Consider the following 16222-nt stretch of genomic DNA (forward strand, 5'->3'; position numbering starts at 1 on the left):
AGACATGAACTTGCCAGGGCTTCCCCTTTTCCCTTCTGCTGCTAGGTCACGACCCCCACGTTAAAGACCCCTGATTTAAAGTCCACTATTTATCTGCGCTGTGCAAACTTGAACTTCTCCCTGGCTGCACTGGTCTGACTTTGTGTGTGGTCATCTCCTGCTCTCATCCCCATCTTCCTGTCCACTGTGCACGTTTTATCTTCACGAGCACCTCATAGATTTATGTATGTGTGCGCGTGTGCATGTGTGTGTGCGAGGGAGGCGGGCTGGCTGCTGCCGACGTGTCCCTGGGAGGACAATGCCTTCTGTTAGTCCGTATTCAGACCGTGAAATCGCTTTATCCTGGCTAACGCTCGCTCTCTCTGCCTCAGCGGGCAATCATTCTCGCACTAGTGTGTATGTGGAGGGAGGAGACATTGATTCAGTGATTACAAGTTACTGTAGGCTTCTTTTGTCTGAGTTTCAGCCTCTTCTTGGGAGTGCTGCTGCGTCATATCTTTGCATATCACTCCCTCAGAACAGTTTGTGTGTACAGAAGACTTGGCTGAATGAATCCGCTACTACCTTTCCGTGTTTTTGGTTCTTCTTGTTCGAGCATGCAAAAGATACTGGCTTTTGATGTTATGAAAGCCGCTTTTGATTGGGAGATTGGATCTTTTTGCCAGGCACTGACCCAACTGCCTGTAGGGTCTGGCGTTCCTGAATTATGGTTATAGCTGTTTCTGGCAAAGCGTCCTGAGAATTTGCACCCTTTGCTGTCATCTTTTATAAAAATTTTTCCCTTTATCGTTAGAATTTGTGATTTGTTTAATGCTTTTCCTCCCACAATACTTATTTTACAGCACATATGTGGTATGTGATTTGTAAAAGACTCACTGCAGAATACATCATTGTCATTTTTGCCCTACATTTTTACTCAATGAGTTAGTCAGTCCTTTTTGATCTATTTTTATTCATTGTTAAGTGATGCAATACTCGTTGCCAATGTAGAAAATAATAAATAAAATTAAATGGTAATAACTTAAAAAGCAACAACAATTAGGCACTATCTGATTTTTATTGTCTAAAAAAAAAAAAAATCCTTTTAAATGGTTTGCAGTGGTCCACAGTTATTCCTCGCTTGTCTTATCCATTCCGATCATCCTACACAGTAATTATTCATGGCAATGGATTTATAAGTGCTTTTCACAACTTTCAGGGACCAGAGCAGAGTTGGCTTTCACAGCAAAGCTAACTACAACTAGCATGCTAACAGCACACTTCCTGATTATTGGACGATAAAACTCTCTCTAATTTGATGCAAACAGTCATTTTGACATCAAGAGCTGCTTATTCAATATATCTGCGCTGGGAAAAGACACATTTTGCTCAAATACAAGGAAAAGAAATCTGACACTAGCCAGGCTGGTGCCACCTAGTGCCTCCACTCAATTCATTTCTACTCAGTGACTAGGTCAGGAATCGGAATACACTAGACGGTTTACAAGAACCTCGGAAGTGTGAGTCCGGGCACCAGCCAATCAGCAACAAGCCATACATTCTGTGTTGGCAATGATTCCCGAGATCGAGGATTTAAAGTCGAAACAAAGAGAATGTTTGCTGAATTTTATCAAGGGGAAAGACGTTATTGCTCTTCTTCCGACGGGATTTGGGAAAAGCTTAATATACCAGTTAGCCCTGTTAGCGGCGCATTACATACTTCACGACCAAATAGCGATTGGTTAAATAAAAAAGTACCCGCCTACCGTCGAGCGAACAAATTCTAATGCTGCGAGGTCAGACAGTTTCCACGAAGTGAAACCAGCTGATGAATCAGGCTAATCCGATACAGGCCCTTTAACAGAACTTATAATAGGCAGTCTGAGTATATAAAGAAACTCAGTAAGGGCACTAATATGTTTGTCCAATACAGTTCACAGTGCGGACTTGGTAAGCCCCTGTGGCCTGGCGAGGATTTGACTGAGCTTTGCAGTTTACAGTGAGAACCCAGGGGGACTCCAGGTGACATCACAACTGGGAAATCCCTCAACAGCTGCGGTGAGGTCTGACATCACCAACAGGAAGTGTCCCAAAATGTGCTCCCGAGTTTGTATTTCCTCTAAATGTAAAGACTGTTCCTGCAATACCCCCTGTCAGCTACTTTGCAGTCTTATGGAAATAGTCTGAAACCCGAGAAGCTAATGATGTGATTGCAGTCGGGACCAAGCCAAATGTCAAGGCTCCCCTGACAAAGACCTAAATAGTTATTAGTGGTCTTTTTTACTCCAGATTGTGACAGCTCCTCTACCATGCTTTTACACTAAAGACCAGTGTGTGTAGTTTGGTGATGACTGAGCAGCGGTGGTTGCTACATAGCTGTAGTGCACTCACAAACCACTGTTGTCTGCGCCGAGTTAAATGCACTGCATTGTTTCTTTGCCACAATCAAGAGGTCAGATTTGTGAGTCGAGGTTTTTGCTTCAGAACAGTCTTGTCACAATATAAACATTTCAAATAGGGGTCGACCCAAATGTTTAATCCAGAGCACTAATAGCCGATCAGCTCTGCCGATATTTTTGGGCTGATGTGTAGTGCGTAGTGCCCCCCCCCAACACGCACGCACACACACACGGACACACACACAAATTATGTAATTTAAATTTACTAAAAACTCAACAAAAGCTCTTTTTTCACCACAAACCAATAAGAGAGCAGTGTAGTCACGTTTTCTTTACTTATCTATTTTCACAAAAGTTTTACTAAAGCTTTATGAGTATTTTTAAGCTGCAGGTCACCCAAAACAAAATATCGGTCTGTGCTGGAGATTTAAGGCTGATGGCAAATATGTTAAAAAGTCAAAATATTGTCCCGATATATAATTCTTAACATAAACTTGTAGTACTTTATTTTATATCACCATTTAGTCTTATGTTTGTGTAATCCCTCAGTGGTCCATGAGCGTATAATAGTCTATGTGGTCTTATACTTAATTCAGTTCAAAATCATTTAAAAGCTATAGGAAAGGTTAATTTCTGCCCTGTGAATGTGACATTTTTAGTACTGATACCAGCTTAAATGAGCATCTAGTTTTGATGTTTTAATAGCGATTATTATCTGATTTTCAATACTAAACAACCCTAAGGCAATATACACAATATGCTAATTTTCTATAGCTCTAGAACAACAGTGTACTGTGAGTTTGTAGGCGTAGTTTCGAAGTTTGTTGTGTTTAGCTTGCCCTGTCAAGTCGGTAGAATGTCACTACTTGTGGCATTTAGATTTAAATTTCTGTCTCAACTTTCTGAACATATTGCTGGTTCGTGACCTTTGAGCGAATGTGTTCCTCGCACCTCCACCCCAGCTGTCTGTGCCATGTTTTACTGCAGTGAATAAAACCTGCCTATGGGAAGTGACAGTGCTCAGGAATTTTACTATAAACATATCAGTGGCCTCAAGGGAGCACTTAACTCTTTATCCATCAAATCTAGTTGAAATTTAACCAGTTTTAATGCTGGAATGTATTTATCAAAAACTATTGTTGCACCTCTTTGCAACATACTGTTTTGGCATTTTTATCTGCATTTTTATCCACATTCCTGTAGCCTAATGTAAGCAGCGCAGGGGTGGAAGGTAACAAAGTACAAAAGTTAAAGTACTCTACCGAAGTTTTTTTTTTTTTTTTTTTTGATATCTGCACTTTTAAATTTCACAGTGGATACCTTTTTACTTTTACTTCACTATATTTGAAAGCAGGTATCTGTACTTTATACTCCATTACTTTTTTTTAACTGGACTACTACCGGTTTGAGGGACTATTTTATTTGTGACTGTATCTCTATAAATAAAAATTACAAGACAAATTATGAAATCAATTTGAGTCGCTTCTTTGGAACAAAAATTGGCACAAAAATTGGCACAGTTCTTCATTAAATAGCTTTAGAGTTCCAAAATCAGTGTGGAATACTTGTACTTTTTTTTTACTTTTAAACAGCTACTTCAATACCTTTACTTTATTTGTATAGAACTTGTACTTCAGTTTTCATGTGATACTTTTACTCAAGTCCTTTTTTGCTACTGTGAGTACTTTTTCCACCACTTAGCAGCGTACCAAAGTGTGTCTTCTGACAGTGTGTGGTTGTGCATAGCTGACATTTTATCCAAACATTATCTAATCATGTAAATACTATCTCTATATTGTTTTTAGTCAAACAGTTAAGCTTGATTTAGTAAGCTAACAAAAGAGAGGGCCCGTAATGAATATGCACATACGCAGCAGTGGTTTGGCCAACTGCGTCATCTGCTGCTGGTAATTACCCAGGGCTTATTTGCAGCGTTCTAATTTCTCCCCCTTTTATGACTCTCAAGCTCTATTCACTTTGTTTATAGCTAGAAATCAACACTTTTAATAGGCTCACTCCCATTTTCTATGTCTGCTTTTAACTGGGTATCTTCACTGACTGTAATGTCTCAGATACAAAATATTTATTTAAACCAGTTTTTAGTTTTCAGAGTTTATTCAAGCACTATTCATTTTGTTTATAGCTACAAATTAACGCTTTTAAATGTCTCCCTCCCATTTTCGGCTTTTAACTGGTTATCTTGTGTGCTTCTTACTGTATTTAACATCTAAAATACTAAATATTTGGGAAAACCACTTTGTTTTTAGATTTCATTCAAGCACTATTCGCTGTTTATAGCTAGAAATAAACACTTTTAATAGGCTCACTCCAATTTTCGGCTTTTAACTAGTTATCTTGTGTGCTCCTTACTGAAATCTTAAGTACAAAATATTTATTCAAACCACTATCTTTTTAGATTTGATTCAAGCACTGTTCACTTTGTTCACTTTTAATTGGGTGTCTTGTGTGCTAAATGGAAAAAAAAAATCAAGATGACAAATTATTTATGCCAGATTTGAGGATCTCCAAACTCAAGTTGTTGCTAGTTCAATATAGATCAAATTCTTAAGATTATACGGTAAAAAAGCAATTGGTCCATGCCCTTAACCACATTCCTATAGATATGGAGCCCCAGGTGTGGAGTTCACCGGTCTGCACAAAGATACCACTGCTGTTACTCAAATTCACTTTCTGCCCGGGCAGGTAAGCGCTTTCACATAGCTGTTTTAAATGCATTGAAAAAGCTTAATAAAAAATTACTTGACTCTGTTTCAATTTGTCAGGGTCGTCTGCTGTCCCTGCTGGATGACAACACCATCCACCTGTGGGAGCTTGCAGCAGGAGCGTCTAAAGAAATGGGCGGGGTTAAACGACAGGGCGTGGTTTGTTTGCAGGAAGTTGGAAGCTACATGCTCCCAGGGCGGCCGGGCATCGAGAGTTGCAGGTGAGGAAATGGTCACGCTTGGAAATGGAAACACAACGTGGTCACTATCCAGAGAAAAACCCTCTAAATCTTCCAAATTGTTTTCTTTGTCCCTTCAGTGCCACCCGGGTGACGGTCCTGCTGCTGTTGAGGACATGTGACTTGCTGTGTGTCGGTACAGAGGGAGGCGGCGTTTATGTTCTGGAGGTTCCCAGTCTCATACTAAAGGAAAGCCAGACGTTACCACAGGATCAGGTGGTACATAGGTGAGAAATACTGTATTTTATTCTTTTTCTTTTCACAAAATATCAGTTTCTGCTGTTAATAATGGTGTGGTCAACAAATTTGAGCTCCTTATATCTGTTCACATACACAAAGTTACAAAGGTTTAGAACACCACACTTTTTCCAGTTTTTTACTGCTGACTAAAACGTACTCTAAACTTTTGATTCATGAAAGTAGCCACCTTTGGCAGATATTTGGCAGATTTGGCAGAGATTTGGCAGCTGAACGCACTCGTGACATTCTTTTTATAATAGAAATCAAATATTCTTCAGAAAGTTCTTCCCAAGTCTGTTGCAGAAGTTCCCATAAATGTGTGGCACTTTTTCAAGCTTACCATCTTTCTCTTTTTTTCCTGAGGTAGTTTTGGCAGAGCTTGGACTTGTATTTTGTTATCTTTTATATTTTTTTAACCTCTGGCTGTTCAGTACTTACCTTTGTAACATTTCAAGCTCTTCATTGGACTGGAATGACTTGAATTGCAGTAAATAACTGGAAAAATTAGGGTGTTCTAAAACTTTTGACCAGTAGTGTATTTATATTGTATTTATTGACACTGTGTTGCTAATAGTACTACAAAATAACACACAAGCATTCTTTGGTGTCTTTGTTGCACCTCATTTTAATGTGAGCTTATGATTTGCTCATTTAGTTTCACTTTGTCGACAGCAGTTGGGCTTGATTCCCACATGGAGTGCATTTGCTTCATGTCTTTTCTAATCTCTCCTCTCTAGCGTACTTATAGGATAAATTTATGCTTGTGAGCTTTAAGCCATGTTCTAATGTTATTTATTACCTCATATAAAACATACCTCGAGATCTGTTTTCTTTCTTTCACACATGTTTGAATAACCCAGCTCCAGAGCTCAAAATACTTTCTTCCACTTTGTGATGTCATGTAATGGTACTTTTAAAGTTAGCAGCCACCTTTTTATCTTTTGTTTAGTAATTGGAAAGGCTGAAATCATCCAAATGATTCTAGTGAAGGTGTATGGAGTTTGAAAACACAGTGGAGCCAATCCTGTATTATCACAGGGTACAACGCAGTATTTTCTGTTTGAGAGAAGAACATGTTAAACTTGTGAAGGAAACAAAACAAAATTTCAGGTATGTTTGTGATAAGGAAACAACGTTATAACATAGATCAGAAAATAACATAATGTAAGCCTTTTTAAAAGCACAAAACCCTGAAAGAAAACTGAAACAAAATGGAAGAAATCGCCCACCATTAATAGATCGAGCTCCAGTTAAAACAGCCTTAAAACCTTTTATTAACCTAGTAAATGTCTCTTACATCAGAGCAGAGCAGAATAGTGTAGCTGAAACCACTATTCTTGGTCTGTCTGTCAGAGTGTCTTCCTTTTTGTAAACACTAATTTCCTCCTTTGACCTCTCCAGCTGAGCAGGTCATGCTCATGTTTAAGTTCAAAGACTGAAAGCATTTGACCTGTAACTGCTCAGGTCCACGTGAATTTATTGCACAAACATGATAAAAGCCTTTGCTATTTCAAAGTGATTACATTAAATCAACTTTCAATTGTCAGTTCTTGCACAATAACTGGCAGCATATCAGACATCAGCTGTGTTATTTTTTCTCCCCCTTTTCCCCAAACCTCTCATTAACTCGGCTTGTGGTGAAGGCGGGCAGAACAGAGGGTTAATGAGCACCCTGATAACGCCTTGTGTGCAAATCGATGAGGAGGACACTGTGGCTTTGTACCATTTGCCAAAAAACGCAATGTTCCGGTGGAGGAAGTGTCGGACTTGAATCTCCAATGTACACACACACATTCAGACGCACTGGCCGGGGCTCATCACCAGAGCGATGCGGCAGGATGCAGGATTCCCTAAAAATACTTGAGGGACAGAGACAATGGAGGGCTTTGTTGGGAATGTTTCAGCCTCTGTGCTTCCGGAGAGATTGAACCCGGGCAGGGCAGTCAGACATCAGTGTGTATATGTATATGTGTGTGTGTGTTAGAATCCCATTTAAATGTCCAACAAAGTGCAATCTTCACTTGTTTGTGCGAAGGCTCGACAATCATAATTTTCCTGTCCATCTGAGTGGATCCTCTGGGCGTGTCTCTCTCCACATTCTTCCTCTGCCTCAGAGGAATGTCTCGTTCACATTCTCCAGGAGTTCATGTTGTTGCTTTTTGTTATCCTTTCATATCTATCTGCACATGGTTGGAAACCCAAGTCCCTCCGCAGGAAGCTTCGTCCTATCAGTGGTTTTATTTACCCCTCCCTCTTTCCCAGCCCGTGTATCTTTTATAATGGACAGATGTTTTGTCAGAATGCACGTAGGCAAAGGATGAAAAAATACTCTCATAGATTGATCTATTAGTTAGCAATTATAGTTTGAAGTATTATACAAATTTTTGTGCAATGTGGCACAAATGTTAGCCTAATTCATCAGTCACTTTCACTTTGTGGAAACCATTTGACCTCGCAGCATTAGGATTTGTTCGCTCGACGGTAGGCGGGTACTTTTTTTATTTAACCAATCGCTGCTATTTGGTCGTGACGTATGTAATGTGCCAAATCCTGTAGGAAGAAGGACAATAACGTCTTTACCTTTGATAAGATTCACCAAACATTCTCTTTGTTCCGGCTTTAAATCCTCAACCTTGGGAATCGTTGCCAACACAGAATGTATGGCTTCGTATACATCCATCTCAACCACTTTGTTTACTGTTGTGCTGTACCACAAAAGGGACCCAGACAGGCGCTTGAGTTTGACGTCATTGCTTCACAGCTCTTCACTGATTGGCCGGTGCACCCTCTACAAAATCTGGGGTTCTTGCAAAACTGTCTAGTGTATTCCTGATCTAGTCACTGAAGAGAAATGAAATTGAATGGAGGCAATAGATGGTGCAAGCCTGGCTACACAAATGCCAATTTGTCACAAACGAATAGTCTGTATTACCATTAAAATGGGCTGAGGTTCGTATATCAGGGTTGCCAGGTGGGTGTTTGCTTTGGTTTGTTTGGGAGCTTCACCTCTTGGCTTCTGCTCAAAACTCAATGCTGCTCTGTCATTGGTCTGCCAGCTACTTTGTAAAATATTGTTCCATCTAACGCTACTTTACTCTGCCTATACTACTTTTTGACTTTTAAAACTCCCTCATGGACTACCACTGTTTTTCTGCACTATAAAGCATAAAATAATTGTTTAGAAAAGTTCTATACAAATAAAGCTTATTATTACTACCACTGGATGACCTCATGCAGTGAAACCATGTGGAACAACATATGATTTGCAGTGTAGACTCAGTTTAACATGATCCCAGAGTTTGTCATGTTTCCTTAATTTACAGATTAAAAACGGGTATTAATTGTGTTTTTGTCTGTGTTTTTTAGTCTTCCAGAGGACTACAGATGTGGAAAGTCATTGGGGCCTGTTGAGTCTCTTCAGGAACATCCTCAGCATCCAGAGAAGATCCTGATTGGCTACAGCCGTGGCCTGGTCGTGCTATGGGACCTGAGCGAGCGCAAAATAGAGCAGCTGTTTTTGGGGAATAAGGTATTTCTTTTAGATATAGCACATAGTCAAAGACAGACACACAACTCAACTCATATTTGTGATGGGTAAATGTGTCTGGGATGCGCAGACAATTCAAATATGCCCTGTCAGGAGAACTGCTTTTTAATAGTTTGTGTGCTTGTCTCTGCAGCAATTGGAGAGTCTAGTGTGGGAACGCTCGGGTAACTTGTTTGTCAGTTCACATAACGATGGAAGTTACTCTGTTTGGCCTGTTACCAACGGCAACACCTGCAGCCAGCAGCCGGTCTCCTCCACAACGCCGTACGGTGAGAACTCTGACATAAAGCGGAAAGGAGTTAATTATGCTTTCTGTAATAGCTGCAGCTCATTCACAATTAATGCGTCTGGGCCTGACAATGATAAAGAACCAGACCAGGAATAGTGAAGTCACACATTAATAATAACCACATTATGCCAGGTTTAAAATCTTTTTTTGCAATGTAATATTTTTTAAGGCTATTTAGATTCTCACTGTGTTTTGTTGTCACTTTAGGGCCATTTCCCTGCAAAGCTATTAACAAGATTTTATGGAGGACAACACAGACGGGGTAAGCCAATTTTCCAAAGCTTTGATTTCTATTGGATCTATTTCTACTGTTTGGGAGCCTGTAATCTGCTTTGCTCCATGGTGATGTTGTTGCTTTGCCTGGAATGTTACACAGTATGGCATTAAATTTAAACTTTAGAAAAAATCATCTTAGTCTTTTTGTTATTAAAAAACACTTGTAGTTTGATAAATGCAAGATGCCATAAAGTTGAATATTCCAGGTAGACATCTGTGCGGGACAGAATTTTCAGTCCTGCTCCCGCCTGCACCCACAAAGAATTGTGATTTTCAGTTCCACTCCTGCCTGGATCTGCGATATTTTTTCCTGCTCCTGCCCGCAAAACCTGCAAGATGGGGACATTCGCTTTCTTAAACTCGGAGAAGCGGAAAGGAATTGTCTAAAAAGTGTGAAATGTGTTTTTACCACATATGCAAATTTAGGCTGCTTAAAATGCTTTTTATTAATGCCAAATAAAATATGCAGCAGAAATGATGTATGATAGGTATACATTCATCATTTGTATATTTTACTTGACACTCATTTAGTTTGCGGGACTCGCGGGTCCTGCATCCCGCCTCCGCCTGCAATGAGCTTTTAAAATGTGTCCCGTGCTGCACTGTTTTGCGTCGGGAGTGCAGGGCTCTAATTTCAGGCAAAGCAACATCTAACATCTCCAAGGCATGTGGCACACCCTCTACCCGAAAAGTTATATTGTGCACCGTTTAAAATCGCAGTTATATGTAAATTCTGATCAGCAGTTAACATGTGCTATGCTGATGCAGGTCCCCAGTGTTGTTGTACAGTGGAGGGATGCCTCGAGCCAGCTACGGCGATCGCCACTGTTTGACCATTCAGCAAGACAAAGAACACGTCACACTGGACTTCACATCTAGAGTCATTGATTTCTTCACCGTTCACAGTACAGAGCCAGAGAATGGTAAGAATATAGAGTATTTTAGTGAAAATTAGGGCTGTAGCCAGTTAAAGAAATTATTGGTTGACTATAGACATGTCCTGACAATCAATTAGTCAACTAAAAAGGGGCGTGACAAAAGCTCTTAAAGCCATTATCCATCTTTATGTATCAGTAACTGTGCTAACAAGGATACAGTTCCTGCAAAAACAGCGATTAATGCTGAAAGTACAAGGAGCAATGTATTTATATAAAGACAGATTCAACTTGTGAATCATAAGTTGAATCTTCCTTTTTCCATATAAATACCAAAAAAAGATCTTTATTTAGTTAACTCAATCACAGACTAACTTCTCCTTTCTGCTTTTGTACCAAATAAATCCTAAATAAAACGATAATTCAACTATTAAAAATTTAGTTCGACTAAGACTCCCTCAATATTAAGAAATCATGAAATACAAAATATTAGGGGTGTGCAAAAATATCAGAATTTCGATATATCGTATAGTTTAATGTGAAGATAAAGTATAAATATTGGGGGCTGCTGTATTGCTATATCACCAAGAGTATTTTTTGGTAAATTTTACTAAATTATTTTGTTACAGAGCTAGAGTTTTGTTGCTTGTTTAGAGAAAGGAATCTTGTTTATGCAACACATTTGACACATTCACTGTTTTGATGATTAAAACCTGTGTGTTTCATATTAACTTTGCACAAAATGTGGATTAACAAAGACTTTTAGTATCACAGCCATGATTTAGTCTTTATTTTTTATTGAACTGTATCAAATCGATTTGAAATTTACTGTATTGAATCAAAAATGCACTGTATCGAGGTATGTATCATATCAGCAACTTCTTAATGATACCCAGCCCTACTAAGTATATATTTTATTGTCTTGTCAGAATTCGATGACCCTACAGCGCTGGTAGTGTTACTAGAAGAGGAGCTGGTTGTCATAGACCTTCAGACGCCCGGCTGGCCCACCCTCCCCACGCCGTACCTGGCCCCCCTGCACTCCTCCGCCATCACCTGCTCCTGTCACATTGCAAATGTGCCCCCCAAACTCTGGGAGAGGCTGCTCAATGCGGGCAAAGCACAACAGAGCCGCCAGCAGACGACCAAGGTGGGAACAAGATTTGGTTTTGACTGCCCAGTTAGATTTATACAACTTGCATTACTCATGTATTACTTGGTGTTTATATTTGGCTTCGTAGAGCTTAGACGTGCTTAGAAGTTACTGTACTCCCACATAGACTACATACATTATTCTTTATACTGTTACTAGAGGTGGGGAATATTTCAAAATATCAATAATATTCTGAATGTTGTTTTGAAGATGAGTTAAATCTGGATATCAAGTATAGTGTTTGTAATTAAAAAAAATCTGCAAAAAGAGCTTATCAAAAACAAAAATTAAAAAGATATGTTGTAATTGTCTAATAAGGCTATAAAGTGATATTTCAGCACATTTGTGGGGGGTAAGTTTTGGGGTAATTTCTTTGCGTCATTTTACATTTATCTGATACTTAAACCTTAAAAATATGCATTAGTTAGTGTTATATCGACATAAAAATATCTGAATATTGTCAAAAAATAAAGTCAGCCCTGTTACTGTAAACCTTGCAAGTTTAATAAAAGCTCTGATTGTGTTAATATTACTTTGCAACATAATATGCAGTGTTGAATTTCTATTTTGTATGTCTCTACTGGTCCATGAGCCCAGCATGAATATTTCATACTGTTTTGTTTATGCTTTATGGATATATCAGATAACTATTCAGCTTAACATGAGAAGGACACCTTACCCACTGTATGGCCAGTAGCCTGATATGAAATATGATAATGGCCCTTGTACTGGCTGTGTCCTGTGCATTAAGTAGATTGTTTTGGTTGTGAATGTAGTGCTGTATGAGCTTGCCAACTGGAAATGTTTCAACTATGAAGAGCCTAGTCTAATCGTCAGTGCATGGATAATGTGTTAAGTGTAGGAGCAGGTGAGGGCAGTTATCTGCTTTGCACATCCGTGTTTTAATTATCCAATATTCAAGTCTGGTGGCAGTGGTACTATGGATTCAATTGTAGCCATGCCTTTGTGCTCCTATGGCTTCTGTGAATGAACGTGCTGTGACTTGTCAATATCCAACTATAAATTATTTGCAGACATGGGTAGTACTCAGATTTACATCTTTTTAAAGAAACGTTGCTTCTCAAAATACTTTTCTTGTGGCATACTTTTTCTCCTACTAGTAATATTTTTTGTTGAAGGAACAGTACTCTTACTTGAGTTAAAATTTTTGGTTACTCGTCCCACTGTGAGCAAGTCGACAAGTGAAATAAACTTCATGTAGTAGTAGTACTTTTATTTGGTCATTTTGCAGCACTACAAAACAAAACATAACATAGGCTACAATCCTATAGATCATGACTGAAAGGGTTTAGGCCGAAGTAAAATGTACTTATAATGCCTGCACCTATTAAACAATGACAGAATTCCAAGAAAAAAAACAGTGTATGAACAGCAAGTTAACATTTACAGTTTCACTTATGACTTACTGTATATAGACAGTAGACAAATATAATTGAAAGCAAACACAATTAAATGCAGAATTCATTCATTCGGAAGCTCTATATCTTTCAAAACATAATACTTTATACTCTTTTAAAGGCTTCTACAGTGTTCGATTTTTTATAATCATCACTCAGGTTATTCCATAAACTAATCTCTCTAACAGAAATGCAGTCACTTTTTTTCCTAGTTCATTTTTTTACCTGTTCCTCTAAGGTTATACTGACTCTCTCAGCTCAAATAACTCCTGTAAACAAGGAGGAAGCAGATGATTATAGGCCTTGTACGTCACTACAGCTGTACTCAGGTCAACAGGATGAAAAAATCTAAGTCATTTTTACTTTTTTGTGATTTGAACATTTGTGTTTTTTTGTTTTTTTTTATCTTTGTGTAGCTTTGGAAAACTTTAAATGCACATAAACGTCAGATTATCAATCAAATGTTATGGCCTGGCAGTTACGCGACTAGTAGTTTTCACAAATATTTTTTACTCTTACTTGATCAATTTCTTGGACCACAACTTTGTACTTCTGCTTGAGTAATATTATTATGTTGAAATCAGTCTTACTTGAGTACAATTTTTGGCTACTCTATCCACCTTTGAGTATTTATTGGCATAGAAAATTAGGTATGACAGACCAAGGTTATAGATCTTTGAAAAAACACCATCTGATCTCTTGTGTGAAACTACTCAAGTCAAGTCTAATATGTGTAATGTTTCTATTTCACTCCTTATTTTCCCAAAGGTATGGCATTCTATAGCTTGTTTACATATGTGTGAAATGTTCTATTCTTGTAGAGCTGGCCCATATGCGGAGGGAAAAACCTGGCACCCCTGCCTAAGCAACAAGAGCTGCTATTGACCGGGTATGTGGATACAAAAAAAGCAGGTGGAATTATTTCAGTGTGCGCAGATCTGGCACACATTTGATTCTAGTTAGAAAGTGGAAGTGACTAAACGCATTTGATTAAACCCACATGAATCTTCTTTGCAACCCCTAATCTACTTTAGGAATTGCTTTAAACGAGATGCAACTAGCAGGAATAAACACGTAATCGATTAGCTAATGTTTCCAAGCTTATATTATCTTCTCTTCTCCACAGTCACGAGGATGGTACGGTGAGGTTTTGGGATGCTTCTGGCGTGGCCCTCACCCCTCTGTACAAACTGAGCACAGCAAACGTCTTCCACACAGACTGCGACCCCTGTGACGACCCCCATGACCCCTGCGACGACCCCGACATGCAGCAAGAGGAGGAGTGGCCCCCCTTCAGAAAGGTACTGAAAACTCCACAAATAAATGCAAATGGGTAGATTTTACTTGGACACGGTTGATTTTTGTGTGGAAATCCTTGAGGCAAGTAGTGTCAAGTTAGATTTGACTTTTCCCAAAACCAGATGCTATTTTGATTGAATTGCATGTGTTTTCACAACAACACATTTTCAGCCAAGTTATTTACAATTAGGGATGTGCAAAAATATAGATATATCGTATTGCTTAATGTGATGACTAGAGATGTAACAATAACCGAAATATCGTGATATCGTATCGTCAAAGTTCTCACAATAATATCATGGACCATCACAATATATGGAATTACAAGTCTCTTTGCTTAAATTAAGAGTTATGGTGCAGGAATAGCTAAAAAACGACAGAGGGAACTACATAGACCATGATCCTTTGCTCCATTTTAGAAATAACAGTTCTAAGTTTTAGTTTTTTGGATTAAGTCTTGTCAAGGCATTTTAAGAGGAAAAAGTAGCATATTAACAGTTTGTTAGACTCCACAAAATATCGCAATAAATGTTGTACCGTGAGATGTATATCTTGAAAATATCAAGAGATTTGAATATTGTTGCATCCCTAATCATGAGCCTCCCCACCATATCGTGAGCTTTCCTACGATATCGCAATAAATATTGTACCGTGAGGGTCATACCGTGACGATATTGTATTGTGAGACTGGGAAATTGTTACACCCCTAGTGATAATACAGTATCAATATCGGAGAGTGTTGTACTGATATATCGTTAAGTATTTTTTGGTATAATTTAGTAAATTATTTAGTTACGGCGCTACAGTTTTGTTGCTTGTTTAGAGGAATGAAACTTGTTTATGCAACACATTTGACACATTTTCACATTTTGATGATTAAAATATTTGTGTTTCATCTGAACTTTGCACAAGAAGTGGTTTAACAACGATTTTTAGAATCACAGCCATCATTCAGCCTTTATTTTTTATTGAATCGTGTCAAATTGATTTGAAATACATCGTATCGAATCAAAAGTGCACTGTATCGAGATATGTATTGTATCCTGGCCTATGTATCGAGGTATGAATCGTATTGGCAACTTCTTAATGATACCCAGCCCTATTTACAATGTCACAAAGTTCTAATGTTTAGGTAGAGGTCCATATTCCTCCAAATGGCCTAGAAGTAGATTGATCCCTGATGTAGCTTGATCAGGAGTACTTGGCAAGAGGATTTTGTGCATGAGTACTTGATAGTGTTGTCACGATACTAAAATTTCGAACACGATTTCGATACTAAGGAATAGACTCTATACTCAATGCCAATTTCAATACCACGATGAAAATTAAAACACTCTCTTTAGACAATAGAATTTGCAGAAAGTTCCACGACAGATTTCAAAACGCGTTGTAGGTCAACTTTAGGAAGAGGGTCTTTTTCATTACAAACTGGAGAATGAAAACAATATGGAACAGTGACTCCAGTACATCTGTGGCCTGGTTTTCTCCCATCTGTTCTGGAGAGCGCCGCAGACAAACCCGCCCCTCACATTTCACATTCTGCTTTCCTGGCCCACTTTTCCGTGCACAACTGCAGCTAAGCGATGCCCATCAAGAAGCAAAAAACTATAAGTGTAAGCAGTCTGTCTGAGCTGGAGGCTACAAAATGATGAGTCAGGAAGCAAGACACTTTGAATATGAACAAGTAGCGTCTCTTGTGTTGTGTTCGCTTCAGGTAATTCTGTGTAACTGTTTTGCTAACAAGTTTGGTTTTCATGTACATACCAGTTTCGCTAACTTGCGGTT

At 38.7% G+C, this 16222-nt stretch overlaps 1 protein-coding gene across 1 annotated transcript in view; it reads left to right on the forward strand.

The window, feature by feature from the left end:
* The window catches only part of llgl1 (LLGL scribble cell polarity complex component 1), a 46368-nt gene that overhangs the window by 14567 nt on the left and 15579 nt on the right, over nucleotides 1-16222 (forward strand). The window contains 10 exon segments of the mRNA XM_055152544.1: nucleotides 5000-5081; nucleotides 5162-5322; nucleotides 5421-5567; nucleotides 8947-9109; nucleotides 9261-9396; nucleotides 9624-9678; nucleotides 10461-10615; nucleotides 11497-11717; nucleotides 13960-14027; nucleotides 14265-14439. Of these exon segments, the coding sequence (XP_055008519.1) occupies nucleotides 5000-5081; nucleotides 5162-5322; nucleotides 5421-5567; nucleotides 8947-9109; nucleotides 9261-9396; nucleotides 9624-9678; nucleotides 10461-10615; nucleotides 11497-11717; nucleotides 13960-14027; nucleotides 14265-14439 (1363 nt within the window).

Source organism: Boleophthalmus pectinirostris, unplaced genomic scaffold (genome assembly GCF_026225935.1).
Source record: "Boleophthalmus pectinirostris isolate CB_2022bp ecotype Guang Dong unplaced genomic scaffold, ASM2622593v1 HiC_scaffold_17, whole genome shotgun sequence".
Lineage (NCBI taxonomy): Eukaryota > Metazoa > Chordata > Actinopteri > Gobiiformes > Gobiidae > Boleophthalmus > Boleophthalmus pectinirostris.